Source organism: Hemitrygon akajei, chromosome 2 (assembly GCF_048418815.1).
Source record: "Hemitrygon akajei chromosome 2, sHemAka1.3, whole genome shotgun sequence".
NCBI lineage: Eukaryota > Metazoa > Chordata > Chondrichthyes > Myliobatiformes > Dasyatidae > Hemitrygon > Hemitrygon akajei.
Window position 1 is genome coordinate 187,654,736 of NC_133125.1, and position 22,083 is coordinate 187,676,818.

Consider the following 22,083-nt stretch of genomic DNA (forward strand, 5'->3'; position numbering starts at 1 on the left):
CAATCACAATGGAATCAATGAAAGATTGCACAAACAGGGCAGCCAACCAGTGTGCAAAAGACAACAAACTGCCAATACAAGGAGAAAGAAAAACAAGAAATGGTAATAAATAAATAAATGAATAAGCAATAAATATCAAGAACATGAGATGAGGTGTACTTGAAAGTGAGTCCATAGGTTGTGGGAACAGTTCAGTGATGGGGCGAGTGAATTTGAAGTTATCTGAACTGGATCATGTGGGTCCTGATGGCAGCAGTGGGAACAGAGCATGGGCCGGGTGGTGGGGGTTAGGGTGAATCTGAACTGGATCATGTGGGTCCTGATGGCAGCAGTGGGAAGAGAGCATGGGCCGGGTGGTGGGGGTGTGCAGCTTTCCTGCAACAATGGTCTGTGTAGATGTGCTCAGTGCTGGGGTATTGGTGATTCCAGACCAGACTGTGATGCAGCCAGTCAATATGCTCTCCACCACTCACCTATATAAGTTTGTCAAGGTTTTAGATGTTGTGCTGAATCTTCGCTAACCCTGGAGGAAACAGTAGACACGCTGTCTGCTTTCTTCATAATTGTACTGAATCGTTCCGGGCCCCGGTCAGTTCCTCTGAAATGATAACACCGAGGAATTTAAACTGGCCAACCTTCTCCACCTCCGATCCTCCAGTGTGGACTGGTTCTTGGAGCTCTAGTTTCCTCTTCCCGAAGTCAATAATCAGCTCCTCAATCTTGCTGACATTAAGAGGTTGTTGTTCTGGTGCCTCTCAGCCAGATTTTCAATCTCCTTCGATATGCTGATTCATCACCACCTTTGACTGGCCTGAGATAGTGGTGTCACCAGCAAACTTAACCCTGGCATTGGAGCTGTGCTCAGCCACAGTCAGGAGTGTAAATCGAGTTGAGTAGGGTCCAAGAACACAGCCTCGTGGTGCATCTGTGCTGATGGAGATTGTGGAAGAGATGTTGCCAATCTGACCTGACAAGGGTGGACAAGTGCAGAAATTGAGGATCCTATTGCACAAGAAGTTATTGAGGCCAAGATCTTGAAGTTTAGTGATTAGTTTTGAGAGGATGACAGTATTGAATGCTGAGCTGGCTTTGATAAAGAGCATCCTGATGTGTCCAGGTGTGGCCTGTATCTGGCCACAACCTGCCATTCCCTGTCTGTTCATGTGTCTGTCTGAATGCCACTGAAATGTTGTTGTTGTATCTGTTTCCACCCCCTCCCGACAACATAGGCACCTACACCGACCATTCTCTGTGTAAAAAATAAACTTGCCTCATCAATCTGCTTTAAACCTTCTCCTCTCACCTTATATTCACTCCCTGTAGTATCTGACTTTCCCACGCTGAGGATAAAGAGACTCTGACTGTCTATAATGCCTGTGTTAGCTGTTGCTGACTTTTCCCTCGACAGCTGCTGAGTCACCGTGTTCCCAGACTTCTGTACCTTGTGTAACGCCCTGGGTCACGTTTTTCCTGTTCTGCGGTAGGTATTTCATTCAGCAGCTCTGTGAGATCAGTCTGTTCTGCTCTCAGCCTGTTCGGCTCATTGTTCAATATAAGGGATGATGAGGAATGTGTGTCATCCAGTCAGGATGGTGGAACTAGTGGAGGTTTTCTGGTGAGGGACACTGAAGTTGGGCTTGGGGCTTTTGTTCGGGGGTAGATGAAGAGAGAAGATGCTGGAGAGAACAGGTCGTGAGATTCGATCCGGTGCGGGACCGTGATTCGAGGGTCCGGTGCCGAGACCGATTGAGGATCGGTGAATATGGTGAAACGTTGAGCTCCAACTTGTGAACATTTGACTGACATTTGGAAAACAAAAAGAGAAGGGCTATTTTAATTAGTTTTTCTTTACTAACCCTTTAGTTAAGATAAGGTTCATAAATATATTTCCTTTATTTGAATGCAGTGTACTGTCGGTTACTCCGTGGCACTAATATCTAACAGGGCAGCAAATTACACAAACCGGGGTTTGGGTGGGAGAGCCGACTCAATCTCACAAATTTGACGGGACTGGACAGTATCTTCCCGAGATTTACTGTTATGAGTGATGAACAGACCTGATGGACAATGGGGTGCAGAGTTAACCATCCCCCCTCCCTGAGAACCATGAACTATTACTGTTGCTATGCTGCTCATAGGAGAGAGAGACGAAACACAGGCAAAAATATCTGCGACAGATAAGAGAGAGGGAGGCTGCTGATTTATTGTATTGTGACTCTTCCTGGATTGTTTACCTTTCCGTTACAAGGACATTATTTTGCTCGTTAACATTCCTCAGGAGACTGCAGGAGTGGCCTGATTTGATGGACACAGTCATTCAGAGTTGATGGATAGCTGAGACCCCGTTAGTAGGGATAAAAGACAGGTCTGGAGAGACACCCCTCAGACACACCAGTGGACCCTGACTGAGGGTTGTGAACCCACAAAAAGGTGGGGGCATCGGAGACCGAATCAGGAGATCGGTCAGTAAAGCTCTCAGTGTGACGGCAGGACCGGTGGGGACTTGTGTGTGTGTCCACTCATGCCAGAGTGATGAGTCCACCACAGAAGAACGGCCTAGCTGAAGGATGGAGGGGTCATAGCCGAACGATCACAACGGTACAACGGAATCAAAAAGCCACAGAAATGTTTGCCTGCTGCAGCTGTTACATCTCTCTCTCTCTCTCTCTCTCTCTCTCTCTCTCTCTCTCTCTCTCTCTCTCTCTCTCTCTCTCTCTCTCTCTCTCTCTCTCTCTCTCTCTCTCTCTCTCTCTCTCTCTCTCTCTCTCTCTCTCTCTCTCTCCAACGATTACCACACCACAACTATACCTACCTCAGTGCATGAACTGAACTGAACTTTATACTTTTCTCTGACAATTCATTTACCCCTAGACATCGATAGAGCTTGTTGATTATTACTTATTATTATTCCTACACTTTTAGGTTTATTACTGCTAACTTGTGTTATATGTATACTTGCATTATTGGTATTGTTTTGCTTACTTTACTAATAAACACTTTTGAATATAGTACCACCAGACTCCAAAGGATACTTCTATCTTTGCTGGTCTGACACCCAGTTACGGGTTACGTAACATTACACAGCCAAGGAAATAAGAGGGTTTCGATTGTGATACCCTCAGTCTGTGATGCTCACTCCCTGGTAAGGAGACGGGGGCATGGACCAGAGTAATTCCCCCCAACCCCTGCTGGACAGTCGGGAGTGGCTAGTGTGCATTTGGCATCTGTTGACACACTCTGTCCCAACTGGGTGAAAGCAGAGCATGAGAGCAAATATCTGGAGCAATTCCACCTCCTGCTGGTCACACAGGGTATAAAGAAAATTATATTTAAGATTCAGTCTGTGTCATTTTCTGATTCAGCTCAGGGTATTCACATATACATTCACAGATAAAGCGGATGCTGCACACGTGTTCAAGGCCACAAGAAAACACCTCATTAGAACCAACACAAATGCAATACGAATAGAAATATCAAAAGTCTGCAGTAGTTGCAGAACAGAAACAAAATAATTCTTATCATTCAACACACACAAAATTTAGGAAGAAGGCCCTGTTCAGAACAAGTGAGACTGGACGTTTAGAGTTTAGTGGTGAAGTCAAGCAGGGAAATGGAAATCAGGAGTTGAATGTTTTCCACACTGTGACGTGCAATGTCCAGTCCTGTGGTGATTCCTGCAGACACATCTTTGTCATCGCCACAGCATCAGTCTCCTCACAGCACATTCTCTCCACATCTCGTGTTTCATGCCATTAACTGATTTAATAGTTGCAATACATTTACCTTTCACCATCGTATTTACACCTCTGACTATCTTCAGTCCTCAAACTAAACAAAATGAGCTTTTGGAGGAACACCGAGGGTCAGGCAGCATCTGTGCAGAGAAATGGACAATCAACATTTCGGTTTGAGATCCGTCACCTGGACTGCCTCAACCCAGAATATCTTCTGTCCATTTTTCTCCACAAATTCTGTCTGACCCTCTGAGTTCCTCAGCTGCTCTATTCTCCGTCCAGATTCCTGCATCCACAGTCTCTGTGTCTCTCTCTTCATGAGAACATAAGGAATCGGAGCAGGAGGCCATTCAGCCCATCGAGTCTGCCCCACCATTCAATAAGATCATGGCTAATCTGTCCATAAACTCAGCTCCATCTACCTGCCTTTCCCCCATGACCCTTAATTCCTTTACTGTGTAAAAACCTACCTAACTCTATCCTAAATATATTTAGTGAAGAAGCCTCAACTGCTTCCCTGGGCAGAGAATTCCACAGGTTCACCACTCTCTGGGAAAAACAGTTTCTCCTCATCTCTGTCCTAAATCTTCTCTCCTGAATCTTGAGGCATTGCCCTCTAGTTCTAGTCTCACCTACCAATGGAAACAACTTTCCTACTTCTATCTTACCTATCCCTTTTGAAATTTGGTATGTTTCTATAAGATTTTCTCTTATTCTTCTGAACTCCAGAGAATATAGTTCCAGGCAACTCAATCTCTCCTCATAGGTTAACCCCTTCATCCCCAGAATCAACCTGGTGAACCTCCTCTGCATTGGTTCCGAAGCCAGTATATCCTTCCTCAAGTATGGAGACGAGAACTGCACACAGTACTCCAGCTGCGGACTCACCAGTACCCTGTATAGTTGCAGCATGACCTCCCTGCTCTTGAATTCAATCCCTCTAGCAATGAAGGCCGACATTCCGTTTGCCTTCTTAATAACCTGTTGTACCTGCAAGCCAACATTTTGCGATTCATGAACAAGCACTCCCAAGTCCCTCTGCACAACAGCATGCTGCAATCCTTCACCATTTAGATAATAATCTGCTCTTCTATTATTCCTTCCAAAGTGGATGATCTCGCATTTACCAACGTTGTATTCCATCTGCCAGACCTTGGCCCACTCACATGACCTATCTATATCCCTCTGCAGATTCTCCACGTCCTCTGTACAATGTGTTTTTCCACTCAGTTTAGTGTCATTGGCAAATTTTGCTACGCTACACTCAGTCCCTTTTTCCAAATCATCAATGTAAATGGTAAACAGCTGTGGGCCTGGCACCGACCCCTGCAGCACCCCACTCACCACTGACTGACAACCGGAGAAACACCCATTTATACCAACTCTCTGCCTTCTATTTGTTAACCAATCCACTATTCACGCCAATACACTTCCTCCGACTCCACGCATCCGTATCTTATTTATCAGCCTCTTGTGCGGCACCTTATCGAACGCGTTCTGGAAATCCAAGTGTGTGACATCCACCTGTTCCCCTCTATCCACTGCACTCATTATGGCCTCAAAGAACTCCAGTAAGTTTGTCAAACAGGACCTGCCCTTTCTGAATCCATGCTGTGTCTGTCTAATGGAACCACTCCTTTCTAAATGTTTCGCTGTTTCTTCCTTAATGACAGCTTCAAGCATTTTCTCGACTAATGATGTTAAGCTAACTGACCTACAGTTGCCCATCTTTTCCCTACATCCTTCTTTAAAAAGTGGCGTGACATTTGCTGTCTTCCAGTCCGCCAGGACCTGCCCAGAGACTAGAGAGTTTTGATAAATGATTGCCAACGCGTCTACTATAACCTCCGCCAATTCCTTAAGCACCCTGGGATGCATCCCATCAGGACCAGGGGACTTACCAACCTTCAGACCCTCTGAATCATTATCTCCTTAGTGACAGTGATCTTATCGAGGTCCTCACCACCCACTTCGTTAGTAACATCCGTCTTTGGCATATTAGATGTGTCCTCCACCATGAAGAGTGACACAAAATAGTCGTTCAATGCCTCAGCCGTTTCCTCATCACTCAATATCAATTTCCCCTTCTCATCTTCCAAGGGACGCATGAGCTTTAAATTTGATTCTATCTTTTATTTCCTCAGTTATCCAAGGCTGGCTCTCCCCACACTTACTGTTCTTACTTTTGATTGGAATATACTTTTGTTGAGCACTGTGAAAAAATCTATTTGGAAGAATTCCACTGTTCCTTAGCTGTCCTACCAAATAGCCTGTGCTCCCAAACCACACTAGCCAACTCCTCCCTCATCCCGTTGTAGTCTCCCTTGTTAAAGCATAATGCACTAGCTTTAGATCTAACTATTTCATCCTCCATCTGAATGCGAAATTCAATCATACTATCATCACTCTTTCCAAGAGGATCCCTGCCTACAAGATCGTTAATCTTACCTGTCTCATTGCACAGGACTAGATCTAAGAAAACATTTACCCTTGTAGGTTCGCTAACATGCTGCTCAAGAAAGCCATCACGGACGAATTTTATGAAGTCCTCTTCAAGACTTCCTTGACCAACCTGTTTCACCCAATCTTTGTGAAAGTTAAAACCTCCCATGAGCCGTTCAGTTCTTACAAGCCTCAGTTACTTCCTGATTAATCACCTCTGCCACTGCCAATAGACAACACCATGATTTTTTCCCTTCAACAATCTGCTCCGTAGATCTTATATTGTCTCACACAATCGCCCTGATCTCATCCCTAATCAAGAGCGCCACCCCACCTCCTCTGCCTTCCTGCCTATCTGTCCGTGTTACCTGATACCCTTGGATTTTTAATTCCCAGGCATCTCCACCTTGCAACCAGGTTTCTGTAGTGGCCACTAAAACATATTTTCAGGACTTGTCCCTTCATTTCTGCCATAGACTGAACCAAGCTCTTCTCTCCGGCTTTATCTATGTTAGACTTGTTTAATGTGTTTCTGATCGCTGCTGTGGAAATGAACACGATTCCTGCTCACTGAAAAGGAACATTCATTCCCCAGACTGCAGCGCCCCTGGTGGACAGCCGCGGTACCGCAGGCGTTCAGCAGCTCCCCGAAAGTGAAAGGATCCTGAACCCGGAAGTACCGGGAGTTAACATGGCTTCGAAAGGACAGGTCGAGAGTTTAACCGAGGAGGCAATTTGTCCCATCTGCCTGGATTTCTTCACCGATCCGGTGTCACTGGAGTGTGGACACAACTACTGCCGCTCCTGTATCACACAGTGTTGGGAAAGGGAGGAGAGAAACTCCTGCCCGGAATGTAGAGCGGAGTTTGCGGACCGCACCCTCAGGGCCAGTCGGGCCTTAGCAAATCTGTCTGAGAAAGCTCGAAAACTAAACCTGAATCCGAAAGAGAAGGAAAATAAACTTCACTGCGAGAAACATGAGGAAGAACTGAAGCTGTTTTGTGAGACGGACAAGACACTGATCTGCCTGATCTGTGCGACTGCGCGGGATCACAAGTCTCACAACTTCATGCCGGTTAGCGAAGCCGTTGAAATCTACAAGGTAAAACTAACCAGGTTTTGATCAGCTGTTTACTTAGTTGAATATTTTGGTCTTTCTTTTTCAATACTTTTATTAATATCTACATAAAAGAATACAGGGTACAGTAAGATATATGATATATATCGATTACAATATACTGAAATCACATATTATGTGTAATTGCTCTATATCCATATGGATTAAATTTAAACATAAAATTGAAAAGAAATAATTTCATTATACAAAAAATCTAAACCGACTACCAGAAAAAACAGCTGTTTGCTTAAAAAAAAGAAAAGGAAAAAAGCCTTAACATATAGTGAAACATATTATTAGCCAACATCTGTACTTATTAGCAAATCAAAGATTTTGAAAGTAATTTAAAAAAGGTCCCCACAGTGTTAAAAAATCTTGTCCAGGTTCAGAAATTGAACAACGAATCTTCTCTAAATTTAAGCAAGACATAACATCATGTAACCAATGAGTATGAGTAGGCAGAGTGGCATCCTTCCACATAAGCAACAATGCCCTCCCGGCTATTAGAGAAATAAAGGCCAAAATATACAAATCATGTGTCTCCAAAATAATATAATTTCCTCCAACAATACCAAATAAGGCAGTCATAGGATTACGTTTAAAATTTACTTTAAAAAGCACCGAAAAAGTTTGAAATACTTCCTTCAATATTTTTTAAGACTCGGACAAGCCCAAAACATATTGATTAGTGAGGCGTCTCCATTATTACATCTATCACAATAGGGAGATATATCCGAATAAAAATGAGACAGCTAATCTTTAGACTTATGGGCTCTATGAACCAGTTTAAATTGTAGAAGAGAATAATGGGCATATAACGATGAGGTATTAACCAATTTAAAAAATTTCATTCCAAGTGTCCTCAGAAATTGAAATCTGTAAATCTTGTTCCCAAAGGTTTTTAATTTTATCTAAAGGAATATTTTGGTCTAATTTCTTTACTCTCTGATTCCCAGGGTCAGATTAAATCTTCTTTAGACTCTCTCACGAAAAAGAAATCAAACTTCGAGGAAATGGAGCAACAACAGAAAGAGAAGATTTCTGGAGTTCGGGTGAGGCTCCTGAGCAGAATTTACAAATTTGCTGTGTAGTTTTGTTCCATTTAATGCAGAATACAAGAGTATCGCAGCTCCAGTAACCTGGGATCGATCCTGACCCCTGGAGCCGTCTGCGTGGAGTTTGCATGTTCTCCCCGTAACCAGTACCTTCCTTTAGCCGACATTGCATGGTTGAACGGTAAATTGGTGACTGTAATAAACCTTGCGACGTTGGGTGGTCTGTGATTCAGATCGGAGTTAGCGGGTCAGAGACGGAGTATATGTTACAGGGAGACGTGGGGGAATGTGATGGAGGGGATTGTTCTGAGAACCAGCATAGACTTTAATGGGCTGAATGGTTACCTTCCATGTCAGAAGGAAATACAAAAAATAGCCTCAAATAGTAAACTAGCCTCTCCTTTCATTGACAGGAACAGTCACACAGCCTTCAGTCCCAGATCACATCCCATTTTGCTGAACTGCGCCGGGTTCTCACTGAGAAAGAGCAGCACACACTCCGAGATCTCAGGGAAGAAGAGGAGAGGATTCTGAATCAAATGGAAAAAAATCTTCAAGAGATTCAAGAGAATTTAAATTCTATCCAGGAGGAAATCTCAAAGTTACAGGAACAGATGGATCAACAGGAAAATATCACATTCCTCATGGTGAGAGATTTCAGTTTGTTTCTGTAAAAGTGCCCAGTCACAAAATGATGTAATTTATCACAAATACTGTAGTTGGAAACTGATTTCCACCATGTCAACGTCTTGACTGTTTAGAATTGTCATTGTCCCAAACCGGCCTCCCACAACATCTGTACATCACAGGACAGTCTGCAACCTTCTCAGGAATGAGTTACTCTGATCAGAGCACTGAGCTGGTGTTCGTTTCTGTGATTCCCACGTATAATATCCCCTGAGACTCAGAGTAACATCCAGTTACAGTCACAGGCTGTGAGTGTGGTTCTGATACTCTCCTCACCACATTTTTGTGGCATTATTAACAACCAACTGATGTTTTGTCTTTGACTTTTGGGCTGACACAAGCAGAAATATTTTCTCCATTCCACCCCATCAAATCCATTTGGAATGTAAAATTCCCTCATCTGATCCTCCCTGACATTGTATCCAGATAAAAATACACAACCTGTCCAGTCTCTCCTGTAAGTTCCATCCTCTCAGTTATGGTATAAATTTCATAAACATTCCTAATACTTTCTCCCGTGGTTCAGTCTCCCTCTTTCTCCGTGTGTGTCAGTGGGAGTAAGTGGGAATTTTCAGCAGCTTGTAATAACTTGTCTCAGATTCCTGCTGTTCGGATGCCGACGGTCATCTCAGTCAATTGAGATCTGTGTTTTATTTATTTCAGGAGGAAGCTCGTCGGAAGAGGAGGTAGGACATGGTCTTGACTGAAACTCTGTATGGATTTGTAAAATAGTTCAAATATCACTTATGTTCAGTTTATAACCAGCTGTGTAATATTTACAGGAGCAGGTATGATGCCCAGACATTGTCAGTGACAGACGGTGGCCTACTGGCTGGAAAATTCTATCACCCCTATTTGGTCGACACAGCATTGGGAGAAGCGTTTAATGGCATTAAGCGAGGTAAAACATACAGATTCATTTGTTCTTGTTTCAGACACAATTAATTAATAATTGGACACAAAATTTGGCTGTAATAATAGGGAAGTGAAGTGTATTCTGGCCCTAACCCCACCTGCAGGGAGGTATCACTGTCACATGGTCATCTGGAGATGTCAGACCCCTGAACACACCAACACTGGGGCAAAATATAACCAATTCACGGGACTGTCAGATGAACCACTGCATCCTGATCCCATTCATACTGGGAAAATATGTCAATGCATGCGCTTGAATCCTGCCACAGTAGCTCTGGAATTAACGTTTCATTAATTACATTAAAGGGGTTAAAATCTGGTATCACTGTGGTGACGGGGATTGTCAGAATAACACACCAGTCCTTCGAGCCACTCACCCTGTCTGACCTGTCCGTGACCGCAGTCTGATTGACTCAGCTCTGCCCCCTGCTGGACTCGCCAGTCTCACTGTTGTGATCAAACCACCACATTGAGACTGAGCCCGGACACACCAATCAGCATTAACACTGGTGGACACAGCATAACTGGTCTGGCAAATCTCCATCACACACATTCACAAGAAGGTTCAGCAGATTGTAGTCAGAGCCTCAACATTGCACATTGTTAGTCCCCTCAGTAACCTGGAAACTATTCTCTTCAGACACAGTGAATGGTTTCTATTTGAACAATTCACACATTGTCCTTCTAACATATCCTTCTAACCATTGCCTATTGTTGTACCTGCCTAAAGTGATTTTATAATATTTTAATTATACCTTTGGCAGCAAATTCCACATATACCCATTTCCGTCAAAGTGAGAAAGTCTGTTTTGGGATGTGATCTTTCTTCAGGACTAAAATTGTTGAGGGGAGATGCTGGAATAAAAAGGTGGGGAGAGGGGAGAGAGGCTAGCTGGAAGGTGATAGGTGAAGCTGGGGGGGGTGGGAAAGTTAAAGGGCTGGAGAAGGAGGAATCTGATTGGAGAGGGAGGTTTGCTAGTGCTATTGGGGAGGGTTTAAACTAGATTTGCAGGAGGATGGGAACCAGAGTTCCAGAGCAGATAGTGGGGCGGGGGTGAAAATAAGTTATATTAAAAGTTCATGCAAAGTCAGAAATAGAAGGGTTGTGTGTGGTGGTAATAATCTTCGGAGGTGTGTCTATTTCAATGCGAGGAGTGTTGTGGGGAAGGCAGACGAGCTGAGAACGTGGATTGACACATGGAATTATGACATTATAGCCATTAGGGGCAGGACTGGCAGCTTAATGTTCCAGGGTTCCCATGTTTCAGACGTGATAGAGGCAAAAGGATGAAGGGGGGGTGGCATTGCTAGTCAGGGAAAATATTAAAATGTTACAGCAGTGCTCAGGCAGGACAGATTAGAGGGCTTGTCTACCGAGGCCATATGGGTGGAGCTGAGAAACAGGAAAGGTATAACACCATTAATGGGGTTGTGTTATAGACCACCCAATAGTCAGGGAGAATTGGAGGAGAAAATCTGCAGAGAGATAGCAGACAACTGCAGGAAACATAAAGTTGTAATAGTAGGGGATTTTAATTTTCCACATATTGATTGGGACTCCCATACTGTTAAAGGTCTAGATGAGTTAGAGTTTGTAAAATATATTCAGGAAAGTTTTATAAATCAATAAATAGAGGTACCAACTAGAGAGGATGCAATATTAGATCTCCTATTAGGGTACGAGTTAGGACAAGTGACGGAAGTGTGTGTAGGGGAACACTTTGAGTCTAGTGATCATAACGCCATTAGTTTCAACTTGGTCATGGATAAAGATAGATCTGGTCCTCGGGTTGAGGTGCTAAACTGGAAAAAGGCCAAATTTGCAGAAATGAGAAAGGATCTAAAAAGCGTGGATTGGGGCAGGTTGTTCTTTGGCAAGGATGTGATAGAAAAGTGAGAGGCCTTCAAAGGAGACATTTTGAGAGTTCAGAGTTTGTATGTTCCTGTCAGGATTAAAGGCAAAGTGAATAAGAATAAGGAACCTTGGTTTTTGAGGGATATTGAAATCTGATAAAGAAGAGAGAGTTTTATGACAGGTATAGGCAACAAGCAGCAAATAAGGTGCTTGAGGAGTATAAAACATGCAAGAAAATACTTTTCTCTTTTTACAATATTTTTATTCAGAAGAAAAAAACCAAGATTTACAGAGTGCAACACATAGATACATCTCAACATAACTTGTGTACATTCATATATTGTAATAAAATTGATCAAAATGTTATAGCATAACACATAAAGGTATACCACACTGTAATCAAAAACATCATAAAATAAATTTTTTATATAAAAAAAAGTCAACCCCCGACCAACTACCAAAGAAAAAAGCTGATGGATGACAATGGATAATTAGGGGGAAAAAAAGACATATTCACTTAAGAAGAGAAGATAAAAATATACATAAAAGTCTGTGCACTGTTAAACTTTATAAATTGGAAAAGTAATTTAGGAAAGGTCCACAGGAAAATGCTCAAGAAAGAAATCAGGAGGGCTAAAAGAAGATATGAGGTTGCTTTGGCAGTCAGGGTGAAAGATAATCCTAAGAGTTTCTACAGGTATGTTAAGAGCAAAAGGATAGTAAGGGATAAAATTGGTCCTCTTGAAGATCAGAATGGTATGGAGCCAAAAGAAATGGTGGAGATCTTAAATGGGTTTTTTTGTATCTGTATTTATTAAGTGTAGCCCCCTGGTAAGCCTCAGGCTCGCTCAGCTCATTTCCGTCTAGAGGGAGCAGCCTTCGGCCCCGCCAAACTGGGTAATCAGCTGGTGTAGATGCTGTGTGATGTCCCCGCCCCGCCAAGTAACAGACAGAACACCATATGCAACTAAATGATTACACTTTATAGACCTTACTGGAGCTATGTACTTAATAGAGACACAATATGAAAGGAAAAAAAAGGCGCCAAAGTTATCAAAGTCCAACCACTTCGTGCACAACCCGTTGGAGCTCAGTTAACAAAGCCTTCTTGCCACCATTCGATCCCCTCCGACCTCCTCGACCCGCTGCCTGGGACCAACAACAGTGGTTGACCAGACGCTCCACATGAATCTGTCCTCGTCTCCTCTCCTCGCCGAAAACCCTGGGCCTCAGACCCCCTCTCGGGGCTGTTCCGTTGCCCAGTTTACAAAATTGCTTCTTCTCCTTCTAACCCCCTCGTGCCATCTCCTTAAAAGCCCACTCTACACTAGCTTACAAACCCACAAGAAAGTATAACCTCTATCCCAATTGGTAAACAAACGAATACAATTCTCGTTATCAGTAATTATAACCCAAACAAGCTTCAAGAGAAAGCACTCTCTCACCTGTTAGCATAACAAAGAAGCATTTGTACTTTTAACAAACAAGAAGCCATTTTGATTAACACACGCAGTAACATAAAGAAAGAAGAAACCCCCTTACATAAGGAAACTGGCTCTAAAAGTAATCTGGGAAATTATACGCCAGTAAGTTTGACATCAGTAGTAGGTAATTTATTGGAAGGAGTTAGGATCTACAAGTATTTGGATAGACAGGGACTTACTAGGGAGAGTCAACATGGCTTTGTGCGTGGTAGGTCATGTTTAACTAATCTATTAGAGTTTTTCAAAGAGGTTACCAGGAAAGTGGATGAAGAGAAGGCAGTGGATGTTGTCTACATGGACTTCAGTAAGGCCTTTGACAAGGTCCCGCATGGGAGGTTAGTTAGGAAGATTCTGTCGCTCGGTATACATGGTGAGGTAGTAAACTGGATTAAACATTGGCTCAATGGGAGAAGTCAGAGAGTGGTAGTGGAGAATTGCTTCTCTGAGTGGAGGCCTGTGACCAGTGGTGTGCCACAGGGATCAGTGCTGGGTCCATTGTTATTTGTCATCTATATCAATGATCTGGATGATAATGTGGTAAATTGGATCAGCAAATTTGCTGATGATACAAAGATTGGAGGTGTAGTGGACAGTGAGGAAGGTTTTCAAATCTTGCAGAGGGACTTTGACCAGCTGGAAAAATGGGCTGACAAATGGCAGATGGAGTTTAATGCAGCCAAGTGTGAAGTATTGCAATTTGGAAGGACAAACCAAGGTAGAACATACAAGGTAAATGGTTGGACACTGAGGAGTGCAGTAGAACAGAGGAATCTGGAAATACAGATACATAATTCCCTAACAGTGGCGTCACAGGTAGATAGGGTTGTAAAGAGAGCTTTTGGCACATTGCCTTTATAAATCAAAGTATTGAGAATAAGAGTTGGAATGTTATGGTGAGGTTGTATAAGACATTAGTGAAGCCGAATTTGGAGTATTGTGTGCAGTTTTGGTCACCGAATTACAGGATTCAAGATTACAGGGATTACAAGGTTGAAAGAGTGCAGACATGAGGAAATCTGCCGATGCTGGAAATTCAAGCAACGCACACAAAATGCTGGTGGAACGCAGCAGGCCAGGCAGCATCTATAGGAAGAAGTACAGTCGACGTTTCGGGCCGAGACCCTTTGTTTCAGTTAGTCCTGACAAAGGGTTTCGGCCCAAAACGTCAACTGTACTTTTTCCTATAGATGCTGCCTAGCCTGCTGCGTTTCACCAGCATTTTGTGTGTGTTGTTTGAAAGAGTGCAGAGAAGGTTTATAAGGATGTTGCCGGGACTTGAAAAACTGAGTTACAGAGAAAGGTTGAATAGGTTAGGACTTTATTCCCTGGAGCGTAGAAGAATGAGGGGTGATTTGATAGAGGTGTATAAAATTATGATGGGTATAGATAGAATGAGTGCAAGCAGGCTTTTTCCACTGAGGCTAGTGGAGGAAACAAAAACAGGGCATGGGTTAAGGGTGGAGGGGGAAAAGTTTAAAGGGAACATTGGGGGGGGGGTGCTTCTTCACACAGAGAGTGGTGGGAGTGTGGAATGAGCTGCCAGATGAAGTGGTAAATGCGGGCTCACTTTTAACATTTAAGAAAAACTTGGACAGGTACATGGATGAGAGGGGTATGGAGGGATATTATCCAGGTGCAGCTCAGTGGGACTAGGCAGAAAAATGGTTTGGCACAGCCAAGAAGGGCCAAAAGGCCTGTTTCTGTGCTGTAATGTTCTATGGAGAGTGGACCATAAGAGAAAGGGAAGGAGGAGGGGACCCAGGGAGTAGTGGTAGGGAGGTGAGAAGAGGTTAAAGGCCAGAGTGGGGAATAGAAGAAGAGGGGAGGGGATGAGAAAAATTTTACCTGAAGAAGAAATCAATATTCATGCCATCAGGTCAGAGGCTTCCCAGGCAGAATACAAGGTGTTCTCCTCCATCCTGAGGATGGCCTCATCTTGGCGCAGGAGGCAGCCATGGACCGATATTTTGGAATGGGAATTAAAATGTTTGGCCTCTGGGAAGTTCCCCTTTGGGTGGATAGAGTGGAACCTCCTTTACTGATCAGATTCCAGCGCAGGTTGGCCTTTGTGCTCCTGTTTCTCACCTTCCCACAGCTGTCTCCCACCTTCCCATCTCCCAACTATCCCCACAACCCCGCTCCGACTAGCGATCAAAACTTTCACTGTGTTGTTGTTGGTTTCACTTCCCAGTGTCTCCCAACTCCACAGTCCACACTCCCCACCCTTCCGCTACCTGGAACAAGCTGCCTGCCATCTTTCACCAATCTTCAGTCCACAGTCACTTCAGACTCCTGTCTCATCACTCCCCTTCTCCTCTGCTCAATCTAACCCATCATAACCTTATATATTTCTGTCAGATCACCTCCCAGTCCATTTACCTGCATTTGGCCCGTATCTTTCTAAACCTGCCTGTCATCATTTCTCAGTCCCAGGGCTCAGCTCCTCTTCTGTGCCAGTTCCACAGGGCCCTCAATTCCCCCATGTTACAGAAGATGATCAACCTCATTTTCTACCACATTACAGAAGCAAATGTGCTGCAGGTCCTAAAATACAGAAAGGTCGATAAATCCCCAGGTCCTGATCAAGTGTATCCCAGGACTTTGTGGGAAGCTCAGGAGGAGAGTGTGGGGCCCATTTTGGAGATGTGTGTGTCATCGATAGCTGTGAGTGAGGGGCCAGAAGACTGGAGGGAGACTAATGTTGAACATTTATAGAAGATCGGCTGTTGGGAAAAGCCTGGGAAGTACAGACCAGTGAGCCTAATGTCAGTGGAGGGTTCATTAATGGAGGGGACTCTGAGAGACAGGGTCTACATTCATTTGGAAAGGCGAGGACTAATCAGGGAGACCCAGCTTGTCTTTATGATTTGGATCACTCTGTACAGTGCTGGTGATCTTTCTACAGGAAGGATGTTATTAAACTGCGAGGGTATAAAACAGATTTACAAGGATGTTACTGGGACTGGAGGGTTTGGGTTATAAGGAGAGGCTGGATATTCTGGGATTTTTTCCTGGAGCTCAGGAGGCTGCCAAAGCAAACCGTAGAGGTGGATACAGTTACAGTGATTGAAAAGACATCGGGACAGGAAAGGCCTCAAAGATCTCTGTTTTTTTCTGGGCACCAGAACTAACCAGTTCCCCTCCACCACCACTCTCCTCCGCTCAGCGGAACGTCCTCAATCTCAACAGTTTCTCCTTTGGATCCTCCCGCTTCACTTAGACAGAAGGTGTAGCCATGGACACTCACGTGGGCCCCAGTGATGCCCACCTGTTTGTTGGCTACATGGAACAGTCTATGTTGCAGTCCTACACTGGTGACTTTTCCTATGCTACATCAATAACTGTATTGGTGTTGCTTCGCACTTGTGCTGAACATGTTGATTTCATCCACTTTGCCTCCAATTTCCACCCTGCCCTCAAATTCGCCTGGTCCATTTCCAATACATCCCTTCCCTTTCTTGATCTCATTGTCTCTATCTCTGGTGACAGCTTATCCACAAATGTCTAATATAAATGGACTCTCACAGCTACCTGGACCATACCTCACCCCGCCCTGCTACTTGTAAAAATGCGAATCCAATCTCTCAATTCCTCTGTCGCCTCCGATTCTGCTCTCAGGATGAGGCTTTTCATTCTACAACAAAGGACATGTCCTCCTTTTTCAAAGAAAGGGGCTTCCCTTCCTCCACCGTCAACACTACCCTCAACCGCATCTCTTCCATTTCACGCACGTCTGCTCTTACTCCATCCTTCACCACCCTACCAGGGATAGGGTTCCTCTTGTCCTCATCTACCATCCCACCAGACTCTGCATCCACCAAATAATTCTCTGAAACTCTGCCACCTCCAATGAGATCCCACCACCAAGCATTTTTTTTTCCCTCCTGCCCCACGCAACTCCCTTCTCTGTTCGTCCCTCCCCACAGATCTCCATCCTGGCACTGATCCTTGCAAGGGTAACGTGCTACACTTGCCTCTACACATTCTCTCGCACTACCATCCAGGGCCCTAAACAGTCCTTCCATCTGAGGGGACACTTGATCTGTGAGTCTGTTGGGGTCAGACACTGTGTCCGGTGTGGCCTCCTTTGTATCGGTGAGACCTGACGTAGTTTGGGAGACCGCTTCACCGAGCATCTACGCTCCATCCGCTAGAACAAGATCTCCCAGTGTCCACTCCCGATTCCCATTCTGATATATCCTCTACTGTCAGAATAAGGCCACACTTGGGTTGGAGGAACAACACCTTATATTCCATTTGGGGAGTCTCCAACCTGATGACAAGAACATCATTCTTAAACTTCCGGTAATTCCCCCAAACCGCACCTCCCCCTTCTCCATTTCCCATCCTCTTTTCCCTCTCTCAGCTCATCTTGCCAATTAACTTACCAGCTTGTTACTTCATCCCTCCTCCTCCAGGTTTCACCCACATCTCCTCCATTTCCCGCACTTCGGCCCTCACCCCATCCTCCCGTCACCACAACAGGGACCGTGTCCCCCTTGTCCTCACCTACCACCCCACCAGCCTCCGGATCCAGCATATTATCCTCCGCAACTTCTGCCACCTTCAACAGGACCCCACCACTAAGCACATCTTTCCCTCTCTACCCCTCTCTGCTTTTTGCAGGGATCGTTCCCTCCGCGACTGCCTGGTCCACACGTCCCTCCCCACAGATCTCCCACCTGGTACTTACCCTGCAAGCGTAAGTGCTACACCTGTCCCTACACCTCCTCTCTTACCACCATTCAGGGCCCCAAACAGTCCTTCCAGGTGAGGCAACACTTCACTCGTGAGTCTGTTGGAGTCATCTATTGCAGCCGGTGCTCCCGGTCTGGCCTCCTCTACATCGATGAGACCAGACGCAGATTGGGGGACCGCTTCGTCGAGCACCTCCGCTCCGTCCGCCACAACAGACAGAACCTCCCGGTTTCCACCCACTTCAACTCTGCTTCACATTCCCATTCGGATATGTCCATACATGGCCTCCTCTACTGCCATGATGAGGCCAAACTCAGGGTGGAGGAGCAACACCTCATATACCGTCTGGGTAGTCTCCAGCCCCTGATATGAACATCGAATTCTCCAACTGCCTATCACCTCTCTCCTGATTCTGTCTTCTTCTACTACCCATAGTGCTTTCCCCTTACATTCCTTCTTCACCTCTCCGGCCTATCCCCTCCCTGCTTCCCCTGCCCCCCCCCTTGATCTTTCCCCTTACTGGTTTTTCACCTGGCACCTACCAGCCTTCTCCTTCCCACCCTCCCCCTTCCTCTTCAGTCCTGATAAAGGGTCTCAGCCCAAAACGTTGACTTTACTTTTTTCCGTGGATGTTGGCCTGGACTGCTGGGTTCCTCCAGCATTTTGTATTTGTTGCTTGGACAGGTACGTGGGTAGGAAAGCTTTAAAGGAATAATGGCAAATGTAGGCAAGTGGAACTAGATCAATAGAATAAGTTGGTCAGCACGAATGAATTCGGCCTCAGCTCCATTTTAAATGTTCATTCACCTCATCCAGCTGTTGCTCCATCCATTCCTCACATCTATCTACTGTTATCCCCCTTTCTTTCCATTGTTGAGGAAATACCTTGAAACCTTGAAACACTTAACACATGCTGCTTGACCCACTGAGCTCCTCCAGAATTCTGTGTGTGTTGATCGGGAAAAATCCGCTCTCCATGTCGAGTAAATTCTTGGGAAGATGCTCGTTGTTCATCCGTTGTGTTTGGGTAAAACCCCGGGAAAGGTTTCTGTCGGCCACCCGACTGTCCCGGGGACGCGCTGCCCGAGTCTCCCCCGGATATCCGGGGCCGCGCTGCCCGAGTCTCCCCCCCGATCCCCGGGGCCGCGCTGCCCGAGTCTCCCCCCCAATCCCCGGGGCCGCGCTGCCCGAGTCTCCCCCCCCCCCCGATCCCGGGGACGCGCTGCCCGAGTCTCCCCCCCCCCCCCCCCCCGTCCCGGGGCCGCGCTGCCCGAGTCTCCCCCCCCCCCGATCCCCGGGGCCGCGCTGCCCGAGTCTCCCCCCCGATCCCGGGGCCGCGCTACCCGAGTCTCCCCCCGATCCCCGGGGACTCTCTAATTCTCTGCTTCTCCCTCCAGTCTCTGTCACCCTGGATGTGGAAACGGCGAATCCGCGGCTCGAGGTGTCTGAGGATCGGAAGAGTGTGAGACGGACCGGGACCCGGAGGGATCTCCCTGACACCGGGAAGAGGTTCACAGACCGGGCTTGTGTGCTGGGATCGGAGGGATTCACATCGGGGAGACATTACTGGGAGGTGGAGGTGACGGGGAATCGGTGGTGGGGTCTGGGAGTCGCCGCAGAGTCTGTGGAGAGGAAGGGACGGGTCACACTGAGTCCGGAGACCGGATTCTGGATCATCGCGCGGGTTGATGACGCGATGTGGGTTCACACCTCCCCTGAGCCCCGTCTCCCTGCCCGTCCCATCCCCGGGAGGGTGGGAGTTTATCTCAGTTACGAGTCCGGGACAGTTTCATTTTACAACGCGGAGACCAAGTCCCATCTCCACACCTTCACTGGGAATAAATTCACGGAGAAACTTTATCCTTTCTTCTGGACTTGGGATACAAACCAGTGGCTGAGAATCTGCTCCGGTTCCGCTCCGGGTCTGTAAACGGGTCGGGTCCGGGACCGGCGTCAGGAGTCAGTCAGTGTAAATATAAATGTGCGGAGAGTGAAATAAACACGATGTGAGAATTATCGATCCATTAATTTTAACTCGTTCACCGCATCCGTCAACGGAACAGAAACACTGCGGATTCAGCAGCAGCCGTGGTCCTGAGTTCCCCCGGGTCCTAAAGTCCACCCGCACTAGTACAGGGCAACTGAGACAAGTGGTGGTAACATGCAAACCACCGGTGTCTCCCAGCGTGTCAGTTAACATCTATGGAGGGAAATGGGCAGGTGATGGCTCGATCCAGGTGAGGGAGTGACAAGTAGTTGAGGGAGGGGCAGAAATGTGTCAGATACTGGGAGGTGAGAGGTGTCAGTGACAAAGGGCTGAAGATTTTGGAATCTGACAGGAGGGGAAATTGGAGCCTGGAATAAAGGGAGGGAGGTGGGGAGGAGTGTGTGGGTGATGGGCAGATGGAGAGGGTGGGGAGCAGTGTGTGGGTGATGGGCAATGGAGAGGGTGGGAAAGGAGGGAAAAGAGATAGGGTGATGGGGTTGGTGAATCAGGAGGAGAGAGACAATTAAATAGGAAAAGTGACAGAGAGGGAGCGACTACCGGAAGTTTGAGAATTCAGTGTTCATGCCACCAGGTTGCAGGCTGCCCAGGCAGAACTTGGGAAGCTGTTATGAGACAAATAGAGCCAGTATCTCTGCTTTGAATCAGATAGACCATGACATAGGAGCAGAATTAGGCCATCTAGCCCATTGAGTCCGCTCCGCCATTCAATTATGGCTGATCATTTTCTTTCTCCTCCTCAACCCCAGTTCCTGGCCTTCACCCCGTAACCTTTGATGCCGTGTCCAATCAAGAACCTATCAATCTCTGCCTTAAATACACCCAATGATCTGGCCTCCATAGCTGCATGGGGCAACAAATTCCACAAATTCAGCACCCTGTAGCTAAAGAGATTTCTTAACATTTCTGTTTTGAAAAGGCGCCCTTCTATCCTGAGGCTGTGCCCTCTTGTCCTAGACTCTCCCACCATGGGAAACATCCTTTCCACATCTACTCTGTCTAGGCCTTTCAACATTCAAAATGTTTCAATGAAATCACCACCCCCCCCCCACCCATCTTTATGAATTCCAATGAGTACAGACCCAGAGCCATCAAACGTTCCTCGTATGATAACCCTTTCATTCCTGGAATCATCCTTGTGAACCTCCTCTCTGCTGGATCCTTCCAATACCACCACATCTTTTCTAAGATGAGGGGCCCAAAACTGTTCACAGCATTCAAGGTGAAGCCTCACCACTGCCTTATAAAGCCTCAGCATCACATCCTTGCTCTTGTATTCTAGACCTCTTGAAATGAATGCTAATGTGGCATTTGCCTTCCTCACCACAGACTCAACCTGCAAGGAAACCTTCAGGGTGTTCTGCACAAGGACTTCCAAGTCCCTTTGCATCTCAGATTTTATGATTTTTTCTCCCATTTACAACTCATTTATTTCTACTACCAAAGTGCATGAGCATGCATTTTCCAACATTGTGTTTCATTTGCCACTTTCTTGCCCATTCTCCTAATCTGTCTGTCCTTCTGCATCCTACCTGTTTCCTCAACGCTACCTGCCCCTCCACCAATCTTCATTTCATCTGCAAACTTGGCAACAAAGCCATCTATTCCATCATCTAAATCATTTATATACAGCATAAAAGAAGTGGTCTCAACACCGACCCCTGCAGAACACCACTAGTCACTGGCAGTCAACCAGAAAAGGATCCTTTTATTCCCACTTGCTGCCTCCTACCAATCAGCCAATGCTCTAACCATGTTAGTAACTTTCCTTTAATACCATGGGCTGTAATTTGGTAAGCAGCCTCTTGTGTAGCACCTTGTCAAAGGCTTTCTGAAAGTCCAACATCCACTGCATCCCTTTATCTGTCCTACTTGTAATCTCCTCAAAGAATTCCAACAAGTTTGTCAGGCAGGATTTTCCCTGAAGGAAACCATGCTGACTTTGTCCTATCTTGTCCTGTGTCACTAAGTACTCCATCACTTCATCCTTAACAATTGGCTGTAACATCTACCCTACCACTGAGGTCAGGCTAACTGGTCTATAATTTCCTTTCTGCTGCCTTCCTTCTTTCTTCAAGAGTGGAGTAACAT

The 22,083-nt window shown here is 45.8% G+C and overlaps 1 protein-coding gene across 1 annotated transcript; it reads left to right on the forward strand.

Annotated features, from left to right (window-relative positions):
* The first annotated feature begins 6,867 nt into the window (after positions 1-6,867).
* On the forward strand, positions 6,868-20,000 carry LOC140719174 (zinc-binding protein A33-like). Its single transcript, XM_073033598.1, has 6 exons — positions 6,868-7,278; positions 8,250-8,345; positions 8,762-8,995; positions 9,699-9,721; positions 9,818-9,936; positions 19,385-20,000. Exons 1-6 carry the CDS (start codon positions 6,868-6,870, stop codon positions 19,915-19,917), a joined length of 1,416 nt encoding a protein of 471 aa, XP_072889699.1. The 3' UTR covers positions 19,918-20,000.
* Positions 20,001-22,083: the final 2,083 nt, after the last annotated feature.